General features: G+C 48.4%; 10 protein-coding genes across 10 annotated transcripts; 5 read left to right on the forward strand and 5 right to left on the reverse strand.

The window, feature by feature from the left end:
• The first annotated feature begins 47 nt into the window (after positions 1-47).
• On the forward strand, positions 48-2,572 carry LOC108164693 (TNF receptor-associated factor 6). Its single transcript, XM_017300565.2, has one exon. It carries the CDS (start codon positions 303-305, stop codon positions 1,695-1,697), a length of 1,395 nt encoding a protein of 464 aa, XP_017156054.1. The 5' UTR covers positions 48-302; the 3' UTR covers positions 1,698-2,572.
• A 20-nt stretch (positions 2,573-2,592) lies between these two features.
• Positions 2,593-3,670, reverse strand: LOC108164694 (hepatic triacylglycerol lipase-like). Its single transcript, XM_017300566.2, has 2 exons — positions 3,446-3,670; positions 2,593-3,383 (listed from the first exon to the last, which is right to left on the reverse strand). The coding sequence occupies exons 1-2, from the start codon at positions 3,637-3,639 to the stop codon at positions 2,633-2,635; spliced, it is 945 nt and encodes a 314-aa protein (XP_017156055.1). The 5' UTR covers positions 3,640-3,670; the 3' UTR covers positions 2,593-2,632.
• A 158-nt stretch (positions 3,671-3,828) lies between these two features.
• Positions 3,829-5,708, reverse strand: LOC108164906 (zinc finger protein 32). The gene has a single exon (XM_017300884.2). The coding sequence runs from the start codon at positions 5,531-5,533 to the stop codon at positions 4,061-4,063; it is 1,473 nt and encodes a 490-aa protein (XP_017156373.1). The 5' UTR covers positions 5,534-5,708; the 3' UTR covers positions 3,829-4,060.
• Positions 5,709-6,136: 428 nt separating this feature from the next.
• LOC108165027 (guanine nucleotide-binding protein subunit beta-5) lies at positions 6,137-8,764 on the forward strand. Its single transcript, XM_017301064.2, has one exon. It carries the CDS (start codon positions 6,288-6,290, stop codon positions 7,356-7,358), a length of 1,071 nt encoding a protein of 356 aa, XP_017156553.1. The 5' UTR covers positions 6,137-6,287; the 3' UTR covers positions 7,359-8,764.
• Positions 8,765-9,320: 556 nt separating this feature from the next.
• On the reverse strand, positions 9,321-10,785 carry LOC108153427 (zinc finger protein 813). Its single transcript, XM_017283434.2, has 2 exons — positions 10,216-10,785; positions 9,321-10,149 (listed from the first exon to the last, which is right to left on the reverse strand). Exons 1-2 carry the CDS (start codon positions 10,696-10,698, stop codon positions 9,412-9,414), a joined length of 1,221 nt encoding a protein of 406 aa, XP_017138923.1. The 5' UTR covers positions 10,699-10,785; the 3' UTR covers positions 9,321-9,411.
• Positions 10,786-10,853: 68 nt separating this feature from the next.
• On the reverse strand, positions 10,854-11,617 carry LOC108153454 (zinc finger protein 32). The gene has a single exon (XM_017283479.2). The coding sequence runs from the start codon at positions 11,420-11,422 to the stop codon at positions 10,946-10,948; it is 477 nt and encodes a 158-aa protein (XP_017138968.2). The 5' UTR covers positions 11,423-11,617; the 3' UTR covers positions 10,854-10,945.
• A 93-nt stretch (positions 11,618-11,710) lies between these two features.
• LOC108153418 (zinc finger protein 888) lies at positions 11,711-13,553 on the reverse strand. The gene has a single exon (XM_017283423.2). The coding sequence runs from the start codon at positions 13,400-13,402 to the stop codon at positions 11,993-11,995; it is 1,410 nt and encodes a 469-aa protein (XP_017138912.1). The 5' UTR covers positions 13,403-13,553; the 3' UTR covers positions 11,711-11,992.
• Positions 13,554-13,978: 425 nt separating this feature from the next.
• On the forward strand, positions 13,979-15,694 carry LOC108153402 (phenylalanine--tRNA ligase alpha subunit). Its single transcript, XM_017283398.2, has one exon. The coding sequence runs from the start codon at positions 14,091-14,093 to the stop codon at positions 15,585-15,587; it is 1,497 nt and encodes a 498-aa protein (XP_017138887.1). The 5' UTR covers positions 13,979-14,090; the 3' UTR covers positions 15,588-15,694.
• An 89-nt stretch (positions 15,695-15,783) lies between these two features.
• LOC108153446 lies at positions 15,784-16,922 on the forward strand. Its single transcript, XM_017283466.2, has one exon. It carries the CDS (start codon positions 15,903-15,905, stop codon positions 16,839-16,841), a length of 939 nt encoding a protein of 312 aa, XP_017138955.1. The 5' UTR covers positions 15,784-15,902; the 3' UTR covers positions 16,842-16,922.
• A 599-nt stretch (positions 16,923-17,521) lies between these two features.
• On the forward strand, positions 17,522-22,842 carry LOC108153411 (mothers against decapentaplegic homolog 3). Its single transcript, XM_017283411.2, has 2 exons — positions 17,522-18,288; positions 19,154-22,842. The coding sequence occupies exon 2, from the start codon at positions 19,435-19,437 to the stop codon at positions 20,857-20,859; it is 1,425 nt and encodes a 474-aa protein (XP_017138900.1). The 5' UTR covers positions 17,522-18,288; positions 19,154-19,434; the 3' UTR covers positions 20,860-22,842.
• The last annotated feature ends 37 nt before the right edge of the window (positions 22,843-22,879 follow it).

Genomic DNA, 22,879 nt, shown 5'->3' on the forward strand with positions numbered 1-22,879 from the left:
TCAAAAAGAGCCTGTTTCTTGTCAGTTCTGGCTTTTGTGGGTTTTGGCTAGAAAAATATCTAGCGTACCCTGCTGCTAAATTGGCAGCACCACACTTTTCGGCCAGTGCTGGGCAGCAGACCAATTGGATTACAGCTGTTCGAGAAGGAGTCATCGAAGCAATTTCGAAAGCAAAAGCAATATATTTGTATATACATGTTAAAATTAGGATAATCACCAATTAACGTTTTAAGTGTGCTTCCCGTGCAGTGGCCCATGCATATGTGAGAGAGAGAGAGAGAGAGAGACTGCGAGCGGCGAACATGCAGCGACCACATACAGACCATAAGCCACTCAAGCTACAGAACCAGCACTCGGAGCAAAACGAGCACAATAGCAATAATGGCACACGCATCGCGGCAAGCAGCAGCACCCATAACCATGACACGTCCACGCCCATATTGGCACAGCGTGCGGGCGGCGGCGGAAGCTCTGCTCCAGTCCAGCCACCCAAGAGCCTGTCCCTAAGCCAAAACAACTATGCCGCCTCGGACACGTCGGGCGAGGAGGAGTTTCTGGACTCGCGCTACGAGTGCGCCATCTGTATCGATTGGCTGAACGAGCCGGTGCTCACCTCGTGTGGCCACCGCTTCTGCAAGCGTTGCCTGACCGACTGGCTGCAGAACCACAACCAGTGCTGCCCCTTGGACAATAAGCAACTCTCTGCGGAGCAGGACATCTTCCCGGATAATTACACGCGACGCGAGATCGAGCAGCTGAAGCACAAGTGTCCCAACTCGCCGCTGGGCTGTGCCCTGGTCGCCTCCCCCATCGAAGTGCATCGCCATCTGCCCAGCTGTCCGTACCGACGGCAACCGCAGCCCGAGCAGCTGGAAGAGAAGTGCCCATTTGCCAAAATCAAGTGCGATTTTGTCGGTCGGCCCGAGACGAATCAGCTGGAGGAGCACCTCAAGTCGGATATGCCGCATCACATGCAACTGATGCTGCAGGCCTTCCAGCAGACGGCCATCGCCACCTGGCAGCCGCAGAAGGCCAGTACCAGCACCAGCGGTGGCTCGCTGGAGAATGGCCATGGCCATGGCCAGCTGGCACCGCCGCCCCAATACGCCAATGGGGTGGACGAACAGATCGTCCAGACCATGTACCAGCGAATCGTGGTACTGGAGCAGCGTACGCGCGAACAGGAGACGCGCATCGAGAATCTCAATAAGCAACTGCGCCTGGCCCGCCAGCCCATCGATCCACGCTACAGCAACGGCACCATTGTCTGGAACATTGGCCATCTGGGCAACCTGGTGTCGCGCCTGCGGGCGAATGCCAACAATCAGGTGTACTCGCACGAGTGCTACACCTCTCCATATGGCTACAAGTTCTGTGCCCGTCTCAACATTCAGCCGAGGAAGCCGCATGTGCTCAGCCTGCATGTGCATCTGATGCAATCGGAGAATGACTTCCACTTGGACTGGCCCTTCAAGGGGCGCATCAAGCTGTGCATGGTGCATCCGACGGATGCGAGCCAGTCGCAGCATGACACCATCATGACCAAACCGGAGATACTGGCCTTCCATCAGCCGCGCGAGGCGATCAGCACACGTGGCTTTGGCTTCCTGGAGTATGCCAACATATCGAACATCATGCACTTGGGCTTCGTGGCCGATGATCGGCTGCTCATCAAGATTGAGATCAATCTGGTTTAAAAACAGAACTGGAAACTGAAAACTGGACACAGGGAATTGGAACTGGAAAACTGGAGGCGCCAAGGAAGAGAAGAGAACATTCCACATCGAATGGATCATTGCATCACAATATCCACATATATATATTTTATATAGTTTTATATAGGATATATATATATATATATATACATAATCGCATTTGTAGTATAGATGCAGTCGATCATTAATCAGTTTAGGCGCCTCATCTACCTACATATATGGCTACTACTCAAACTAATCGATATTATCGCTACTACTCGTAGACCCTACCTTATAATAATTCAGTTATATTTGTTCAACCTTGTTGATCCCATTTTAAATGTATTTCTATATCGGATTAGTTTTTAACATGCAATAACCAACCCGTCGACCCCTTCAATTCGATGGATTTGAGCATGCGTAAACCGAGTACGTCCACTAATTTTATAGTCAAATCTCATAGTATTTATAGTACCCTTGAAATGCAGAGAACGACCACTCCATAAATAACATTTAAATTGTTTGCCGTCTATCTGTCTGTCTGCTTATATAAAATCTACTAATCACGCAGTTCTTTGCCGATAATCACTAGATCATTTAGTAGCTGCCAAGCAGCACGCTTCTATTGATATATACATTTATTGGTCGTCTACCTTCAAGGGTATATAAACATCGGTGCCCCGATTTTGTCCTCCTTACCGGTTAAGGCTTATGTTACCCCCAAAACCATCTGTAGAACCCACTGCAATACACATAGCGATAAGTTGTTCAAGATCTACTCACACTGGAACAGACTCTGTCTCTAGGTCTGGGTAACAGCTGTGAGGTAGCTCTCTTGAGTAGGGAACCCCGATTAAAGGACATTTTTGTACCGCTAATTGAGGATTTCTGCCGTCGCTTTTCTATTGCTCCCAAAGTAAAGAAATCTTTATTGGATTCTAAAATGGCTCCCCGTAAGGACTCTCCTCATGGGTTTTGAAGCTATAGATGCCCTCTGTACGGCCAACATCTAGAGGGTCACCCAGCGCAACGCTCTTCGGGACGGCGCCGTCACAGTTGCCGAGCAGGAGCAGGAACTCGGGGTATCCGCTGCAGTGGGCGTAGGGCGTGTAGCGCGATACGTGCTGAACAGCCTCCGCATAGAAAAGGACGGCACGGGCATGGGCACAGCTGTTGTTCAGATCAAAACCGCAGCCGGGCTGCCGTCTTCCACCATTGGCATAGAAGTCGCTGTGGCCCATCGGCATTAGCTGTCCCTTCATAAGCCCATTAGTATGAATGGCGACCACATAGTTGGCATCTGTGCTGGATAGGCGAAGGCTCTCGCTGGGTATGCGGAACAGTGGCAGGGCCGGATCCAGGGCGACAATATAACCCAGGGGATGCTGCCCTTTGCTCGTCGTGTTCAGCTCCTTGCCACAGAACCCGGCCACATGAGCGCCCATGCTGTGGGCAACAACCACCACCTGGCCCAGATCCAGGCTGAATTCTCTGGCCAAAAAGGACAGGAAACGTGCCACCGACTTGCCCACGCCCGGCACCATCGGCCTGGCCTCCAAGTACGACAATGCTGCAATAACACCCCAGTCCACGGCGATGATATTGAACGGACCACGGGACTGGTAGGCGGTGCGCAGCTCACTGACGGGTGCGTCCAGATACGTAACGCTCCAGCCATGTATGATGACCCTGAGGAGGACAATGATTAGGAAGCGTCTTCCCCAAACAGACACACATCCCGTTTTGCTCACTTTGTCGGAAGCTGCGCATCAAAGTGGGAGGCAGTAACCGATTCCGAATCGTTGGTGTACAGCCTCTGCGGATGTTCGGGACTGTTGGGGGTGTACACATAGAAGCTGGCCATGTCCCCAACTTGACCGGTGGCCAACACCTCTATCCCAGAGAGTCTGCACAGGCACAGCGATAGCAGGGCGATCCACATCATTGTCTGACGACTGCCCGTCGGGGACTGTTAAGCGGATGGAATAGTTGGCCATGCTCAATTTGAGAAAACTCTGATCCCCCCTTCGAGCATGCAATCATCAATGGGCATCGGCATCTCTAATCTTGAACCTCTCTGAGGTGTACTTCACGGCAAATTATTCGATTTGCGTTAAAATTAAAATTCGTCAAGTTTTCTGTTTGTCGTTTTTAATAACGTCCATTGTGGATTTTTGCACTTGAGCGTATATAATTCCATATAGACGGCGTGTGCAGGCTATCGTATACCCGCCACTATCTTGTTTAGCGACTGAAGAGGCTGATACTCCCTTGTGGTACCCTGTGGACAGCAGGCAGACGGGGCAGGCATGACAACTACCTAATGTCTTAATCTCTTAAAAAACTACTTAGTTGCATAGACGTGTCTACGAGACATGCCAAGTGCCAGCACCTGCACCAGCAGTTGCACTTGCACTTCCAGCAGCGCCTGTCGGAGTGCCAGTGTCGGAGTGCGAATGGGAATGGGTGTCCGCTCCCTCCACATTCAAGTCTATGGCCATTGTGATGGTTGTCGTCGACGCGGGCGCATTCTCGTCGATCAGCTCGATGGTCACCGTCTCCATCTGCCCAACTTCTTGTTGGCTTGCGACACTCTTGGTAGTGGTGGTGGCGGTGTGGGCAGTGCCCTTGGATTTGGGCAATTCGTGGGTGCGCATATGGGCATTGAGGCCGCCGGACTGGGCAAATGTCTTGTCGCACATCTTGCAGGGGTATTTGCGCCGCTCGGAATGCAGCAGCTTGTGGACGCGCAGGGCCTTTTTGCGCTGGAACGTGGAGCCACAGACGTCGCAGACGAAGGGCCGATGATTGGTGTGCGAGACGGCATGAACGTTGAGGTCGTGATAGCTGTAGAAGGCTTTACCGCACACCTCACACTTAGCCGGACGCTCACCAGTGTGCCGTCGCATGTGGGCGGTGAGGACACCGCGATCGCGGCAGGGCCGGCCGCACACCTCACAGATGCACGGCATCCGGCCCGTATGGCAAATGTTGTGAGAGGTGAGCTCCTTCTGGGTGTAGAAGGTAGCCTCGCACTCCTGGCACTTGTATGGCTTGATACCGCTGTGGCGCTGACGGTGGCGCATCATGTTGCCCGATTGGGTGAACGGTTTGCCGCAGATGTCACAGAATATGCCCGTGTGCTTCCATCTATGGCCGTGCAGATCGCGCTCGGTGCGAAACGTCTGGTTGCACTCCTCCTCGGGGCATGTGTAGACCTTTGCCGGTCCACGCTTTCGCTTCCGCACGGTGCCATCCTTGTCGTTGTGCTTGACGCGTCTGTGACTCTGCAGGCTCCGCTTGCTGTTGTAGGCACGATCGCATTGATCGCACTGGAACAACATGTCCTTCGTGTCGTCTTTGAGGTGGGGTGGTTCTTCATCTTCTTCGGCGTTTTCAATTGGCTCGCTGGCCTCTCCCGTCCACTCTGCGTCCGGGTCCAAGTCCAAAAGCGCCTCCTCTGTCTCCACAAGAGTGTTTTTCATGGCAGTCTCTCGTTCACGGCGGCCTGTGGAATCTGCATCCACAGCCTGGGCCTCATCGATCGCTGATATGTGCTCCAGATCAACATTCTCCTGCTCATCCAACTCGAAGCTCTCGTGGGCAATGGGATCATCTTCAATCTTTATGGTGGCATCGAATAGCTTGCAGTCGTCGTTCGCCGCCTCTCCGAGATGCTGCAGTCGGAAGTGTTGCGGAAAATCGCCAAATGGCATCCGCTGCCCGCATAAGGAACAGCATATGTCGTAGCTGCTGGGGCTATTGCACAGAACCTCACCGCACCGAAAGTTGTGATAAGAGCCGGTTCCTATCACCGGCAATGACTGCAACTTGATCATCTTGAGCCAATACTTATGGCTGATGGTTAGGGGGTCCCTCTCACTGGTGCCGCTACAATAGTTCAGTCATTTGGTGTTAGGCGTTTAACGTTTGGCGTCGTTTTTGTTTCCTCAACTCCAGCTCAAGCCGTTGGTTGACATCCAAAAATCACATCAGCTGGGCGGCCAGTGTTGGCAAACGAATCGAAAGCGTTGAATAAATGGGCGCGTAGTTCAAGTTGCATTTTTTTTATTCATTTTTGATTGATCCAAAATAGGAGTTGATGTGCCGTTTCTTTGTATCTATAGTAGCGTAAACGAACGTAAAGGAAAGAAAATAATTATTTGACCAGTTAAGTTTGTCAACAAGCTGTGTGCGGTAGCAAGAGGCAATCGGTTTTTCCTTGAGTTATACAGCACTACCTGCAAAAGCTTTTCATTATTATAGACAACCCAATCATAGTTAACCGAATATTAAAGTGACTATAATTTGTCCTTACCAAATGGCTTATATCTTTGATGAATTATATATAAATTATGGCGCTTTCAGCGCCAGCTGTACAACAGGGTTGTCCGAAAGCTCGACAAAAAATCGATTTAAGGCAAACATCTGCAACTCTGACCGCACAGGCGCTTGTGCGCAAGGGCCCGTTGTGTATTCAGATTTGGTATACATCTTTTTTCACCATTGATTCTTCACTTGATTTTTCGCCTTGACACTGGAAGTAGCAGATGAATCGACGCTGGTGAAAAAGTAGAAAACAATTAAGTGAAAATGTCGGAGGGAGCTGTCTCTGCCAGCAATGTTAATGCCAATGAAAAAATGGCAAACTTGCTGAAGGAGGCGGAAAATTTGAAAACCAAATTGGAGGAGGAGCGCTCGAAGCTGAATGACGTCAATCTGTCGAACATTGCGGAGCGCCTGGAGCAAATTGCTTACGTCAACATCAAGCCTCGCAAGGTGCTGAAGGGACACCAGGCAAAGGTGCTTTGCACCGACTGGAGCCCCGACAAGCGACACATTATCTCATCCTCGCAGGACGGCCGTCTTATCATCTGGGATGCGTTCACTACGAACAAGGAGCATGCCGTGACCATGCCCACCACCTGGATCATGGCCTGTGCATACGCCCCGTCAGGCAACTTTGTGGCCTGTGGTGGACTGGATAACAAGGTAACCGTCTATCCAATCACCTCTGATGAGGAGATGGCCGCCAAGAAGCGCACTGTTGGCACCCACACAAGTTACATGTCGTGCTGCATTTATCCCAATTCGGATCAGCAGATCTTGACGGGCAGCGGTGATTCCACATGTGCTTTGTGGGACGTGGAGTCCGGTCAGTTGTTGCAAAGTTTTCACGGCCACTCTGGGGATGTGATGGCCATCGATTTGGCGCCCAACGAGACGGGCAACACCTTCGTCTCGGGCAGTTGCGATCGCATGGCCTTCATTTGGGACATGCGCTCTGGCCATGTTGTCCAGTCCTTTGAGGGACACCAGTCCGATGTGAACAGTGTCAAATTCCATCCCTGCGGAGATGCGATTGCCACCGGATCGGATGACAGCAGCTGCCGTCTGTACGACATGCGGGCCGATCGCGAGGTGGCCGTCTTCGCCAAGGAGAGCATCATATTTGGTGTCAATTCAGTGGACTTTTCGGTCAGCGGCCGCCTGCTCTTTGCTGGATACAATGATTACACCGTCAACCTGTGGGACACTCTGAAGTCGGAGCGCGTCTGTCTGCTGTATGGCCATGAGAACAAGGTCTCCTGCGTCCAGGTATCGCCCGACGGCACAGCCCTATCCACGGGCAGCTGGGATTACACCATACGGGTCTGGGCGTAAAAATTTGTTAACCATATTCCCCTGTTAAGAGCATCTGTCAAGGACAGTTGGTCGATATAGATATAAATATTATATATTTTTGATTTTTGAGATTAGTTGCAGTTCAGAGGGCTCATTTTTCAAGTGATGGCAAAAAAGAAAATGAAAATTACTTAAATGCAAAAAGCATACATACATATGTCATGGGCAAATGATGCATACTTTTAGCTTTGATCTATATATTGTAATCAAATATTGGCCTACACCTGACGGTGTAGCGAAATCATAAATTGTTGATAAATTTTATAAAATTTATCAGAACAATGCAGTTTGCCTAGCACCTAAATTAACAGATTGCATATATAATACTACTCCCACTTTGTGTCTAGACGGATACCCAAGTATTGTATTGTATATATGCTTATATGTACTTGACGTATTGTATGTACTATAACCAACAGATATTATTGTGTATGTCTATGGTGTTTCAATCCAATACTGTATCCTGAACAAGTAGAGTCAAAACGACAACCGTAAATGTTAAACCTTTTCAAAATATGCATTTGTACTCAAGGGTCATCATGTAAATGTGTTTTTGTAATCAAATACTGTGTGCAGGATGGCCCTAAGCTTAAGTAAAATGCATATACAATATGTGGTGCACAGCGGCTCATGTGTGACGAGTAGGTCGTTAGGAAGTACAGGTGTTGCAAGAGCATTCCAATTAAATACTGGTTAGAGGATACCCAAATATGTTCGGCGCAAAAAGAGTTCTTACTGTTTTCTCTATCTCTGATTTTCTGGGCAGAGAATGGAAGGCCAAAAATTGTAAATAGTTCCATATGTAACTTCTCTGCCCACTCTTCGAATATGGAGTGTATTGTAAAACTGAGAAAAGTATGGAGTCTCGAACCAAAACCTTAAACAAATATTAAAATCTTGTGTAATATCGAATATTACATACATATATGCGCAAACAAACAAACTATACTATATAAATGGATATTTAACTGCAGAACAGACATTAATTGTGTACACTAACCATATATAAAACTAGCAAAGGAAGACGCAAGGAAACCAAAACAGAAAATCAAATTATCCTCAGATATACATATGAATATTACATATGTACCTATATGCGTGAACGAACAAACTATATTCAGTAAGCCGCTGAATTGATTAATAACCAATAACCATTTATAAATGAATTAGAAAACAGATATGTGTAATATTACATACATATATGCGCTTATAAACTATTTAATATCGGGACAAACCTTGATATATATGTAAAATACATATACATAAATGGACAGATGGCAAAGGAAGGAGTGGAAACCATATTAACATCGGTTATATGTAACTTTACATACATATATACTGTGTGCATAGAAATAAGTTCCTGTTTGAAATAAATGTTGAAGATGTAACCACACGTGTCTATCATTCCATAAACTTTGCTTGAGGGAATTCTAGGAAGGGTTTTCCGACATCCTTATATATCCAATAAAATAGTATAGGGATATGTGCAACAGCCAAAAGGAGTTTCCGACCCCATAAAGTATATATATTCTTCATCAGCATCAATTGCAGGGTCGATAGACCTACGTCTATCTGTCTTCATAAGCGCCCAGACCTAAGAGACTATAAAAGCTAGAGCAACCAAATTTTGTATCCAGAATGCGCCACCCACACTTTTGGAGATACGGAAAAACGGACAAATGCAGGTAATAACCATATCTACCAGATTACATAAATCAATCCACGCGCTAACTTTCTCTCTCTCTCTCTTTCTCACACACTCTTCCTCGTTCAGTGTGTGCCCCCTGGCGGAGGGAACGAGATATGATTCTGGTATTGGTGTGAGAATAGATAGAGAGACAGATGTAGCGGAATCAAGTTCTTATCAAATAGATCATTAGGTGGAAAGAGGATAAACGGAGTGAAGAATTAACAACATAAATCATAAGATAACATAAACACTGACTGAGTATCGGAAATATTGTTTTATGTAGTATTCTATATGTACAACGTTAGCTTATATATATACCACGTACTCCGTGGTTCTGCCCGGTTAGCAAGTAAATAGCATATCCATTTCTTTGCCGTCTGACACACCGTTGGCTGCCTGCTGCTTGTGTCCCCGCATGTGGGCCGAGAGCCCCGCCGCCTGGGCGTAGGCATTGCCACAGACTTTGCACTTGAACTTTTTGATTGCCAGGTGCAGATGCTTGTGGTGGTAGAGAGCCTTGGGCCGGGAGAAGGTTGCCTCGCAATCGTTGCACTTGTAGGGCCGTTCCGTGGAGTGCATCGGCTGATGCTCGTTCAGCAGCGACTTCGAGGCGAAACAGCGCGCGCAGGTCTCACACTTGAAGGGCTTCTCGCCCGTGTGGGAGCGTCGATGGACGATGAGAGCCTCGCGGTATCGCGACCTATAGCCGCACAGCTCGCAGACATAGTTGCGCTCCGTTTTGTGGATGCGGCGGTGCGAGTTGAGGTTGTGCTTGTTCGTAAAGGATTTCTCACAATTCTCAAAGTCGCACTTGTACTGCCGCACACCAGAATGTCCCTGCACATGACGGAGGAGAGTCCGTGAGTTCTTGAAGATCTTTGCACACAGTTTGCAACTGAAATCAGTGTGCAGTTTGCGCCGATGCGCCTCCAGGGCCCGTACCACATCGAAGGCGTCTCCACAGTCGCTGCACTTGAACGCCTTCGGGTGGGGATGGCTCATCTTTATGTGGGTATTCAGGTATTTTGCCGATGTGTATTTGCGATCACAGTGCTTGCAGCAGAACTCCTTTGGCTGCCGCTGCATTAGATAGAGTTTAATCATTAGTGGAATAGAAAACCAGAGGGAAGGCCATGATCATGATACCTTGAAAATACTTTGCTGGTCCTCGCTCTCTTCATCTGTCCTATCACAGGGGCTGCTTAAGATGGCCTCTGGCTCTAGGTCGCCGTCGTCACTGTCAGATTTTGGCGAATTCTCTCCACACTCCCAGAGCCCTTCAGTTTTCTGATTGCCTCCCGTCTGCAACGAGACAGGGACTTTCGCCGCCTGTACATCATCATATTCCCCTGCGAGGAGGAGCTTCTTCTCCGCAGTGTCAGGCAGGGGCTTAGCCGAAGCACGCAGAGTCACCGCCTGTGTCTGCGGCTTGCCCTGCTTGTCAAGGTGTACGTTGCGAATGTGCCGAACGAAATCATCGAAGGAGAAGTGCTTCATATCGCACAGGCAGCAAGCCAAGTGGAATCTGTTGCACTCCTGCTCGTAGAAGATCTCGCCGCATTTGGGTTGCATTTTCTGCTGGGCATGCAGACGCGTGTAGTCCACATGTGTTAGGCAGTGTTTCAGCATGCTGAACACATGCAGAAAAATCAACCAGCAACAAAAATTGTAAACAAACGGGCCAACGAGGATTTAGATAGATCGCTGCAATCACAGCCTATCGATAGCAGACAAAACAGACAACAGTGCTCGAAAGCGTCGACACAAATCAAATGGCTAACGGATTCGGTTTTACTAGCAAAATTTATTCGTAACATAGGAATTATAGGCATTATAGGTAATTAACAATTTGCTGATGCAGCATGTGGGCGCCCAGTCAGTTTTCGTTGCCTGTCTGACTTCCTGTATCCATCTTTATCTCCATAGAGCTCTCGGCCGTTGCACGCTGATTACGCTGACGATGCCAACGCTTGTGCTGTGCGTAGCCCGCCGCCTGGGCATAGGATTTGTCGCATTGTGAGCACTTGAACCGCTTCCCCTGCCCATGGAGTGGCCGGTGATGGTAGAGAGCGCGCGCACTCAGAAATCCAACATTACAATCCTTGCACATGTGACGACTGCGTCGCTGTTTCACGTCCAGATGCAGCTCCCGGTGCGTGTTCAGTTGATAGCGGGCTGCAAATTTTGCCTGGCACGTGTCACAGCTGAAGGGCTTTTCGCCGGTGTGTCGCCGCTTGTGGACCATCAGATTGCCGCGAATGCGCGTCCTGTAGCCGCAGTATTCGCACATATGCCGCAGGAGGTCTCTTGTCTCCTTCTTGGGTCTCGTCTTTGCCGTCATCTTACCGACCATTGCCACGCTGCGTTTAGCGTATGGGCATGCCAAGTGCTGGCTGCCGCTAATCGCTGGCACTATGTTTAGCCGCGCTCCTTACCCATTTGGCATTTGCCGCTCGCTCGCTCGCTCGATTAATTGTTTGTCAAAAGCAAATTGTCTAAATTTAAATTCGGCCATTGCCGTGCGCGCACACACAGAAGCGGCATCAACTTCAAAACACACACCATTCAGGTGCAACCTCCGCAATGCGCACAAAGTACAGTGGTAGCAGGTGGCCCGGCACAGGAATTGTTACGAATTAAATTATAGTACAGTAGGTACATATATTTTTATCAATATAAAAAATGTTAAAAGCAGTTACGGAAATCGTCAAATAAACACCAGTGGAGTGTCGTGTAGAACTAAACTAAAACTAAATTTTAAAAGAGTGGCTGCATGGCTATAGACTATGCCTGAGTTCTTAAACGTAGTCGGAAATTGTACAATAAAAGGTCGTAAATGATTTGGAAGATATATAAAGTGTGTAACTTAATCCCATATCCATCCGATCGTCAGCTCTCTATATTTATCTCTTTCCCGTTCGCTCTACGATCCACCATTGAGCTCCTCGCTGCGATGCTTGCGCATATGACCAGCCAATCCGGCCGCCTGGGCATAGGCATTTCCGCACAGCTTGCAGACGAACTGCTTTGTATCCGAGTGCAGGAACTTGTGATGGTACAGTCCCTTCTGGCGGGAGAAGGTGGCATTGCAGACATTGCACACATACGGCCGATCTGTCGAGTGCATGGCCATATGCTCACGCAGGCCCGAATGAGATGGGAATCGCTTGTCGCACACCTTACACCCAAACGGACGTTCGCCCGTGTGACTGCGGATGTGAACGCGCAACGTCTCCTTGTTGCGGCAGCTGTAGCCGCAGTTCTCACAAATGAAGTTCTTCTCGTCCGTGTGGACCTTGGAGTGATTGCGCAAGTGGCGCTTGGTGAAGAAGGTCTTTCCGCAGCCAGGATGCAAACACAGCACGTTCCGTTCGCTGTTGTGCCTTAGCTGATGGCGCTTGAGCTCGTGCCGCGTTTTGTAGCGCCGTTTGCAGATCGCGCACGCTGGTCCGCCGTGTACCTTCAGCATGTGCTCGTCGAGCAGACGCAGGCGCGGCAGCTCTGTATCGCATTCCACGCAAGTGAACGAAGGGGATGCGGCCGAGATCGCTGCCTGGCGTCTGATCTTATGGTACCGGTTCATATGAACCACCAACGTTATCTTTGTGAAGAATGTTTCATCACATTTCTCGCACTTGTACACCGGCTGAGGCCTCGAATCAAGTATCTGGCACATCCCGTAGTCTGCTTCCACCTCGGGATCCACGGGCTTGTGCTGGCGGGCCATGTGCCGATCCAAAGTTTTCTGCTCCTGATAGGTCTTGTCACAGTGCGGGCAGGAATGTGGTTTCTTGGTCGTCGACTCTTCGGGATTGTCCAGATCTAGATCTATATCCATATCCAGGTCGATTGTACAGTCGTCGCCCTCTGGGTCAGACTCCTCCTTGTAGTCCACTTTGGCAGAGCGCATTTGGCGCGAAGAGTCGATTGTGGTTGCATTTGAATTATCCCATTTCAGAATGACCCTGACGGGATCGGGATCATTGTTCTCCTCATCCGTCAGAAATTCATACTCACTGTCACTGCCCAGGTCATCTTCATCATTATCATGTTCGATTTTGTGCCACGCAAAGGTGTTTACTTGTGGCTCAGTGGGAACTGGCGAGGCCTCCGACGGTTCTTTCTCGACCTTGAACTCCTCCAGCTTTGTCCTGAGCAGGCCGTTCTCAAAGTGGACGTTCTGGACGTGCAGCAGAAAGTCATTAAACGCAAAGCTCTTCATTTCACAAAAGGCACAATCGATGCGAAAACTGTCCAGGCTCTGGAAGTAGATCTCGCCGCACTTGGCATTGGCCATGCCGGCGTAGGTGTCCGCTTTGAGGCTCTTTAGCATGGTGGTTGGATCGTTCGTCCTCCGATATGCAAATTTGTTATTAGTTAGACGGGACGATCCCCTTTCCTTTTTTTTTTCTTTTAAAATTGTGTGTTTGAGAAACAACGCGAACGCTTCTTTTCTTGATGCTATGCCAGAACAGCTGATTTCTACCTCACAGTGTTTTGCAACACTTTTATTGCCGCGGACTGGTCACACTGGTTACCGCGGTTACTGGTTACATTTTCAAGCTGTCCTGTTGTTTCGAATGTAGAAGATTTTAGGGCACCATTCGCAAGGCCATCTTCGCTCCTCCACGTGCTTCGTCTCTTGGTTCTGCAGGGCACTGCGATTGGAAAATAGCTTGCCATACATGTCGCACTGGTGCGGTTTCCGACCATAGGGGATGCTCAGATGCGTTTTATGGAAAATTTATATTAACTGCAATGTATTTTGGCACATTTTGTGCTGAAAAGGGAAAGAGAAAAAAAATGCATTCCAGAAATTTAAAATATTGCTAGAATTTGCGGCTGTAAGCACCGCACGATCAGCTGATTGATGCGGACAGTTTTGGTCATACCGTAGCTAAGCGCACGCTTGCCAGCACTGTCGGCTTTCTTCCTCTTCCTGCGTGGCAACACGAGATTTAGGAGATTTTGTGTGCATTTATCATAACTTCATTACCGGCCTGCGAATTGATAGTGGCAAGATGAGTACCGAACTCACGGAACGTATTCTTCAGCATCTTGATAACACCGACAAGGTGGACACTCTGGACCTGGCCTCTCTCTTCGACATCGATCACCAGAAAATTGTCGGTGCACTGAAAAGCATCCAGGCGCATGGTGACCTGGTCAATGCCACGACAGTCACACACAAGTCCCTGGAGCTCACCGAAGAGGGTCGTCATGTGGCCCTATGTGGCAGCCATGAGGCTGTCATATTTGCAAATGTCCCAGAGGGTGGAATCGAGCAGCGTGTGCTCCTACTAGTCAATGGCAATCCCAATGCCAAGGTTGGCTTCAGCAAGGCCATGGCCCACGGCTGGATACTGGTGGACAAGAGCGAGAAGCCGCCGTTGGTCAAGCGCAAAGTGGAAAAGATTGTGGATACCGTCAAGGAGTTGCTGAATCAGGTGGCACAAGGAAAGACCGACCTGCCGGCCAATGAGGTGGCCGACTTCAAGAAGCGCAAGCTGCTGCAGGAGACCACCATCAAGAGCTTTGTCCTGACCAAGGGGCCAGAGTTCGCGACCACGCTCACCAAACTGGAGACTGATCTTACCGTAGAGATGCTTACGAACGGCCTGTGGCAGCAGCTAAAGTTCAAGTCGTACAACTTTGATGCCTTGGGGGCACCGCCGACCCGTGGCCATCTGCATCCGCTGCTGAAGGTGCGTACCGAGTTCCGACAGATATTCCTGGAGATGGGCTTCTCCGAAATGCCCACCAACAACTATGTGGAGTCTTCGTTCTGGAACTTTGACGCCCTGTTCCAGCCGCAGCAGCATCCGGCTCGCGATGCCCACGACACCTTCTTCATCAACCATCCGGCCAGGAGCCACAAGTTCCCCCAGGAATACTTGGAACGCGTGAAGAGCGTCCACTCCAAGGGCGGCTACGGCTCCATTGGCTATGGCTATGACTGGAAGCTGGAGGATGCACAAAAGAACCTTCTGCGCACCCACACAACGGCCGTAAGTGCTCGCATGCTGTTCAAGCTAGCCAACCAGGAGGGTGGCTTTAAGCCGGCCAAATATTTCAGCATCGACAAGGTGTTCCGCAACGAAACCCTGGACGCCACCCACTTGGCCGAGTTCCATCAGGTTGAGGGCGTCATCGCTGATGTGGGCCTCACGTTGGGCGATTTGATTGGTACGCTGTACGAGTTCTTCCGCAAGTTGGGCATCACTCAACTGGAGTTCAAGCCGGCCTACAATCCTTATACCGAGCCGAGCATGGAGATTTTCTGCTACCATCCGGGTCTGGCCAAATGGATCGAAGTGGGCAACTCGGGCGTCTTCAGGCCGGAGATGCTGCTGCCCATGGGTCTGCCGGAGAATGTTAATGTGATTGCCTGGGGCCTGTCGCTGGAACGACCCACCATGATCAAGTATGGCATTAACAATATTCGCGATTTAGTTGGACCCAAGGTCGACCTAAAAATGGTGGAGGAGGGACCTATTTGCCGGTTGGATGTTACATAGAATTTAAGCAAGAAAAAACTGCGATCAAATTGCATTTTATTCACAAATGTTCCAGAAATAATACATATTTATACGAAAAATGAAAATAAACAATCGCTGAAACCGAATTTGCAGCGCGTTTTTTGAATCTCTGAAACGTTGTTCAACACTAACTGCAGGTATCGGAAGTATTTTCTGTGTTACTGGGGTATATTCCAATACAACCCTGCTCACAAGCCCAAGCAAACGTCACAAGAAAACCAAAACCATAACAAAACATATTGCAAAGAAATTTTTCGGTCCCGTTGGCTCTGTCACACAAACACTGGGCTTGAAATGGAGAGCAATCAAAAGCCGAGTCATCACCAGGCGATTCAACAAAAGCTCGGCCTCCAAAATGATTTGGAGTCAACAAAATTGAACACATCCGTATTCAAACTGGTCATACCCCAGCTGAAGATACCGCAGCTGAACAAAGGCAACCCAACGCCCATCGATCTTGCTGCACAGGAGAAGGAGCGTCAGGCAGTGGATGCCCGTAATAAGCTCCTCCTCAATGAAATGAAGCGGCGTCGTCAAATATCCGAAGGTGAAAAGACGGCAGGCCAGCCATTTTCTGGATTTGTGATACCACAGCTCTGCGTTGCACCAGGAGAGCCGTCGGCGGATGCGGCCAAACTAAATATTCCATTGCTGAACAAGCTCCTCAGTCAGAACATGAGCAGCGGGCCGCTGCCCAAACTGGAGCGCGCTGTGGATCGGCTGCACATATCGGGTGGCGACGGGGGCGACACAGTCCCGCCCCTGCATCCTGTGCCAACAGCCGCGCCCCTCATTGACTTGACCACAGCCGTGATAAAAGGCAACCAAAATGCGCCGCCCAAGGAATATGCAAGCAAAGCTCGACTTAAGCGAGCGCAAAACAAGCACAGATTTGATATACCATTTATTGCCTACGATCCGGTGAAGCGGTTTGCCCCCTCGATATGCTTGTTGACGGACGACAAATGCTCAATGAGCGTCGATGGTAGCGATTTGCTGGCTCCAGAGCATCACAGTGTCATTGGGAGTTTGCTGGATGCCGTGGTAGGTTACCCGGAGCCACGGAAGCCACAGGTTAAATACGCCATTTCGCTACTGGAGCAACAGCACCTGAAAATGTGTCGGCGAGAGGACTATGGCAGTAATGTGAAACGATTTCGGTTTGATACCCCGTCGCCTGATGAGGTAGTCAAACAGGCCCTGCAGAAAACGTGGCGCTCTTCAAAAACTTAAGTTTATTTGATTCGACATTCACTGAAAATTTTCAATAAGTAAAATTTTAAGTAACAATAAATTATCTGATATAAAAGGGAATACCTCTACGCACGTTCCATGGACGTGTCCATGACCAGTAAATCTTTATTGAACAGATTCGTCCAATTTGCTCAGCATCGAAGGAAAGAATCGGGAGTCGCTATCCGTTCCACAGCTTTGAAATTCGCTAGCTTGGCGTTTCGATTTATCGCCATACTACACCTCACAGAGGTCTATCTGATCTATAAGGAGATTATAAATTATGACTATTATACATATTTACATATGTACACGTGTTTATGATGTTTTCAAGATAGAATCTTTTGAATTAGAATTAACTTTCAAAAGATTGACGTTATGTAGCAGCGTTGCCAGGCAGAAATAATCCGGCAAAAGTTGAGTATCGATAGCTGAAAAAGTACGTGCTGTTGTACGTGTATATTCAATTATGAATACGCTCAGGCGATCTCAGATCAATTTATAAAAAATATTTTTAATCTTTTAACCGTTTGGTTACAATTCTTTTACTCGGTTGCATAATAAGTGAAAAATAAACTAGTCCCGAGAGCAATTCGTATCGATAGTCAACTCGATATCTGACAATCAGATAATGACAAAGGCAGCGAGCACACATACTTGCACACATACACCACTACAGGCACGCACGCCAGCATATGCATAGGGAAAAGCAGCAAGAAGCAAAGCAGAAGCGAATAAGAACTGCGTATATGTGAAATAAACAGCAGCGACGCAGACACAGTGGTGTGGTTTTTTCGGAATAGATCTCAGCCCAGAGGAAACGCATTATATTACGCACTATCAGAAAAGTCAAGTAAAAACGGGCATTAAGTAATCAACAATTCGGACGAGAGCCAGCAGAGCCGACTCGAAAAGTGACAAAAACAGCTGTGGCGGTGGAAAGGGGACTAGAAAAGTATCCATAAAGTGCGAAAGGTCAGCAGTAGCTGTAGCAGCAGCAGACGGCGCAAAGGAACATAGAATAAAATTCTTTGTTGTGACTGTGTGCGTGTTTGTGTGTGTTGCGGTTCTTGTGCTTTTGCTTGTGTGTCTAGCTGTCACTTTCTGCCGCGCACAAAAGATATACACAAATTGAAAAACGGTGGCCACCCCCCTAAACACCCCCCTCTGCTCCACCACCTTGATGTACGCGCCCGGTTCCGGTGCCGCTTGGTTGTCGTCGTCGTCGTCGCTGTCGTGGTTCTCGTCCCTGTTTTCCCACCAACGCAACGCAACGCAATTGCAATTGCATTCAAAAGTGGAAGTGTGCTGCTACTTGTCTTAATTGCCCGTCTAACTCTTGAATTGCCATCGGCTGGCCAGCGGAGCAGCGGAAGTGGAGTTGGAGAGGAGTGCAGCTCAGGTGCCGGTGCCAGTGCCAGTGCCGTTTGCAAAAACGCTTGTACAGGTAAAATGGATACATTCAAAATCAAAGAGCCCATGCTTGTGTGCGTATGTACATGCGTGTGTGTGTGTGTGTGTAATTTCTTGTCATCCCCCCATCCCCCTTCGCGACATTGCAAGAGGGGAAAAAAACATAAAACTTGAAATAAAGTGACAAAATGTCATGTTCGCGACATGATATATAGCCACCTCTGTTAATGGAAAAATCCAAAAAGTCTGCCCCGCAAATCTCTCAATAGCTTTGACGAACAATAATTTAAAGCGTCTTGTTTTCAAAGTGTCGTCTGCGTTTGTGTATCCGTGTGTGTCTGCAGACAGATATTTGACCTTGTTTGGCTCACACAATACATACTATAACAGCAATAGCGACAGCAGTAATGGCAAATAACAACAGAAGCACATGCATGCACACACACACACAGCCAGTGTATGCGATGTTCTGATGTCTGCCCTGCCTTTACACCTACACACACAGGGACGCATGCCAAATCTCTCCCACAAGACGATTGCATTTTATGGGCCAGAGTTGAGGCTGATTCTGGTAATCGAAATCAATGGCCAAAATTGTTAGATTACCTCGATGCCATATCATATCAGCCTATGCACAGTGCTAGCAACACGAAGCACCAAGCAGCGACCCGTGTAGACCCGCCAATTATCACCAGCATCGTCATCAACACATCGTTCGGTAGTGCTTTTTATCAGATCCAGCCAGTCCGCAGCGCAGGCTCATGTACAAGTGGAATCAAATCATACACACACACATGCATGCAAATTATCAAGTTTTAATTATTTTAGCATGCCGCACACACATGTACCCGCACACACACACAGACAGATCCAAAACTAACTGTATAAAACAATTCTAGAAACGCTGACAACGCTCTACGCCTCGCCAAACGCTCAGAGGGAGAGGGAAAGCAAAGGAATTTTTAAATTTGCACAAATTGCATACAAAGAAAATTCCCCCAGATCATAGAGAGAGATAGAGAGCGATCGTCTTCAACTGCTTGCCCACGCACCCGATTTGGCCCGAGCTTCCGCCAGGAGCCGCCAAGCACCAGCAGCAGAGAGGAGCCAGCACCAGCCCCAGCCCCCACCCCTTGTGCCGTTGTGTGCGCGTGTGGCTCTGGTGTCCACCGACCGTGAGATGTTGCCATTCACCCCGCAAGTGGTCAAACGATTGTTAGCACTCAAAAAGGGCAACGAAGATAACACCGTCGAGGGCAAGTGGTCGGAGAAGGCCGTCAAGAATCTGGTGAAGAAGATCAAGAAGAACTCGCAGCTGGAGGAGCTAGAGCGTGCCATTTCCACACAGAACTGCCAGACGCGCTGCGTGACAGTGCCGCGCAGTAAGCCCGTCCCACCCGGCGAGCATCTGCGGAAGGGTCTGCCGCACGTCATCTACTGCCGTCTATGGCGCTGGCCGGATTTGCAGTCACAGAATGAATTGAAGCCGCTGGATCACTGCGAGTACGCCTTCCACTTGCGCAAGGACGAGATCTGCATCAATCCGTATCACTACAAGAAGATCGAGCTGTCGATATTGGTGCCCAAGTCGCTGCCCACACCGCCCGATTCCATAGTGGACTATCCGTTGGACAACCACACGCATCAGATACCAAATAATACCGATTATAATGCTGCGATAATACGCAGCGCCTCGTTGAGTCCGCCCCAGTATATGGAATTGGGTGGTGGCAGCGGTCCGGTCACCTCCTCCTCAGCATCAGCCTCCGCTTCAGTGTCGGTATCGGCCACCTCCTCATCGTCATCCTCGTCGTACCAGCAGCCACTATCGTTTGGCCAGAACATGGACTCGCAGTCGAGCGTGCTCAGTGTGGGCAGCAGCATTCCCAATACGGGCACCCCGCCACCCGGCTACATGAGCGAGGATGGGGACCCCATCGATCCCAATGACAACATGAACATGTCGCGCCTGACGCCGCCCGCCGATGCCGCCCCAGTGATGTACCACGAGCCAGCCTTTTGGTGCTCCATCTCCTACTACGAGCTGAACACGCGGGTCGGCGAGACCTTTCATGCCTCCCAGCCCTCTATTACGGTGGACGGCTTCACAGATCCCTCCAACTCGGAGCGCTTCTGTCTCGGTCTGCTCTCCAATGTGAATCGCAACGACGTTGTCGAACAGACACGCCGTCATATCGGCAAAGGCGTTCGACTCTACTACATTGGCGGCGAGGTCTTTGCCGAATGCCTCAGCGATTCGTCCATATTCGTGCAGAGTCCGAACTGCAATCAGCGTTACGGCTGGCATCCGGCCACCGTTTGCAAAATCCCGCCCGGCTGCAATCTGAAGATCTTCAACAATCAGGAGTTTGCCGCCCTTCTCTCCCAGTCCGTGTCGCAGGGATTCGAGGCCGTCTACCAGCTGACACGCATGTGCACCATTCGAATGTCCTTTGTGAAGGGCTGGGGGGCCGAGTATCGACGCCAGACGGTCACCTCAACGCCCTGCTGGATTGAGCTGCATCTGAATGGCCCACTCCAGTGGCTGGATCGCGTTCTCACCCAAATGGGATCGCCGCGACTGCCCTGCAGCTCCATGTCGTAGGCAGCCACCAAATAACACACAAATGTAGGGCGGCCCCTCGTTCCCATTCCGGAATTCCAGAATTCCAGAATCTACATGGCATTGCATACTTTTGCGAGTGAAGGGAAATGGCGAATCGGGAATCGGGAAACGGGAATCGAGAGGCAGAGCAGCAGAGCACATAAGAAATAAGTTTTCAGGCATACAAAAAGTTATGAAAAGAGCCAAAAGTAGATGCAGTCACAGATGCGTATGTGTATCCCATACACAAAGAGAACAACCACTCACACATACATGCTATATATAACAGATATACAGATGCACATATATGGTATGGTATGGTAGAAACGCATATACATATATGAGAGGACATTTTTAGGTCTATACTGTGTAGGTGGAAACGTGAGAGAGGTTGCAGTGTTTTTTCGATAAGTTAATAATAATCCAGGCAGCTTCGGGATAAAAATGTTTCTTTTTTTTTCGAGATACATATATTTTATGATACACAAAAAGCAGGATACAAGAGTACGGACCCCCCCCCCACCCACCTGTGTGTGGGGGGAGGGGGGGCAGCGCTGGAAGCGACAGTCAAAATTCTTTGTGAAAGAAGCAAAACAACAAACATACATATAAATGGGTGAGGCAGGACCAGAGAAAGAGAAAGTAGAACAGAAAACAAAAAACAAAAACACAAAAAAGAACACAAACTGGGATTTATCAAGCTGGAAGCTTACACACAAAATAGTACAGAAAACAGGCCCCACACGCTACATATTGTACATAAGAAGAGCGCACCCGAAGAGGGAGCAGGAAGGCAGGAACAAATTTATACACAGGATAATCGGTTAAACAATGGAGGGGGAGGAGACCTGTTGCCATTCGGATTGTGGAAAATTGGGATACAAAATGTCATATTTGATGGTTGTTAAACGTTTCGATTGTATGTGTGTGTGTGTTGAGGAAACTCTTTAACGAATCAAACAAACAAATTAAAGCAAACCCCTTTTGTTAGTCGTAGATTATCCCCATACATATGTATATGCAAAGCACTTGCCCCAACAAAATGAGCGAACCACAAACAACCAGAGCCAGAGCCATCCCATCAAGTAACCAAATGGGAAACCCAACCTCACCTCACCTCACCTCTCCGCTACTCGTAGCATGGGAGATAAAGCTCTCCCATACAATTTCAAAACTGCATTTATTCTGTAAGGAATGGAACCATAGCTCAAATGTCAATTACAATTACACTCGCTCGTCTCGTGATGGATGTGTGTGCTCAGAAATGCAATATACTCGTATACCACACGTGCATGGACTGTTGGACTGTTGAACGCGGCTCAGATTTTGCTGGTGGCAAGTGTACGCTCCTTCTTGGGTTATAGCTTTTAAGTCGTCTTCTATAACATGTAATTAGATTTAGCTTGTCTAGACCTCTTAACGTGGACATTCGCAGAGCCCCGAACCCAGTTTTAGATGTAAGTTTTTTTTATTATTTGTTTGTTTTTTTTTTTTTATATATCATTCAACCAAAAATATTTGTATGCGAGTGGCTTCTATTTTTCTGTTTTGTTTTCTGTTTGTTTTTTGTTTGTCATCTTTTGATCGCTCAAGTGATTCGATTCGGGGAACATCAGCCGAATAAATGAGAATCGCCGCGGAAACACCTTAACGATTATTATTTAAGCTAAACGAATCGCTTGTTTTTATATATTGTATGTACACTCTTGCTAGATCAGATCCCAGACCCACAAGAATCCTGTAATGTAATTTAATCTATAAGTTATGCTTACACACATCACACACAGAGATCAACAACAGAGAGCCCCTAAAACAGTCAGATCAACGTGAGGAGAATACCCACACCGTACATAAATATATATATATAAAACGTATAAATACAAGAATATATATATATACATATATCTAATATACAAAACATACAGATAAAGACAAACATATGGAACGTATATTTAAATAAACACTTACATCAATTAAAACAAACAAGAAGCTAGACCCAAAGGCAAAGGCAAAGGCAAAC

Source organism: Drosophila miranda, chromosome XL (assembly GCF_003369915.1).
Source record: "Drosophila miranda strain MSH22 chromosome XL, D.miranda_PacBio2.1, whole genome shotgun sequence".
NCBI classification, from domain to species: Eukaryota; Metazoa; Arthropoda; class Insecta; order Diptera; family Drosophilidae; genus Drosophila; species Drosophila miranda.

Coding starts and splice junctions, on each gene's coding strand:
- LOC108164693 (XM_017300565.2), top strand. CDS start 303: ATGCAGCGACCACATACAGACCATAAGCCACTCAAGCTACAGAACCAG.
- LOC108164694 (XM_017300566.2), bottom strand. CDS start 3,639: ATGATGTGGATCGCCCTGCTATCGCTGTGCCTGTGCAGACTCTCTGGG. Junction 3,384..3,445: donor GATGCGCAGCTTCCGACAAA/GTGAGCAAAACG, acceptor TGTCCTCCTCAG/GGTCATCATACATGGCTGGA.
- LOC108164906 (XM_017300884.2), bottom strand. CDS start 5,533: ATGATCAAGTTGCAGTCATTGCCGGTGATAGGAACCGGCTCTTATCAC.
- LOC108165027 (XM_017301064.2), top strand. CDS start 6,288: ATGTCGGAGGGAGCTGTCTCTGCCAGCAATGTTAATGCCAATGAAAAA.
- LOC108153427 (XM_017283434.2), bottom strand. CDS start 10,698: ATGCTGAAACACTGCCTAACACATGTGGACTACACGCGTCTGCATGCC. Junction 10,150..10,215: donor ACCAGCAAAGTATTTTCAAG/GTATCATGATCA, acceptor TATCTAATGCAG/CGGCAGCCAAAGGAGTTCTG.
- LOC108153454 (XM_017283479.2), bottom strand. CDS start 11,422: ATGGTCGGTAAGATGACGGCAAAGACGAGACCCAAGAAGGAGACAAGA.
- LOC108153418 (XM_017283423.2), bottom strand. CDS start 13,402: ATGCTAAAGAGCCTCAAAGCGGACACCTACGCCGGCATGGCCAATGCC.
- LOC108153402 (XM_017283398.2), top strand. CDS start 14,091: ATGAGTACCGAACTCACGGAACGTATTCTTCAGCATCTTGATAACACC.
- LOC108153446 (XM_017283466.2), top strand. CDS start 15,903: ATGGAGAGCAATCAAAAGCCGAGTCATCACCAGGCGATTCAACAAAAG.
- LOC108153411 (XM_017283411.2), top strand. CDS start 19,435: ATGTTGCCATTCACCCCGCAAGTGGTCAAACGATTGTTAGCACTCAAA.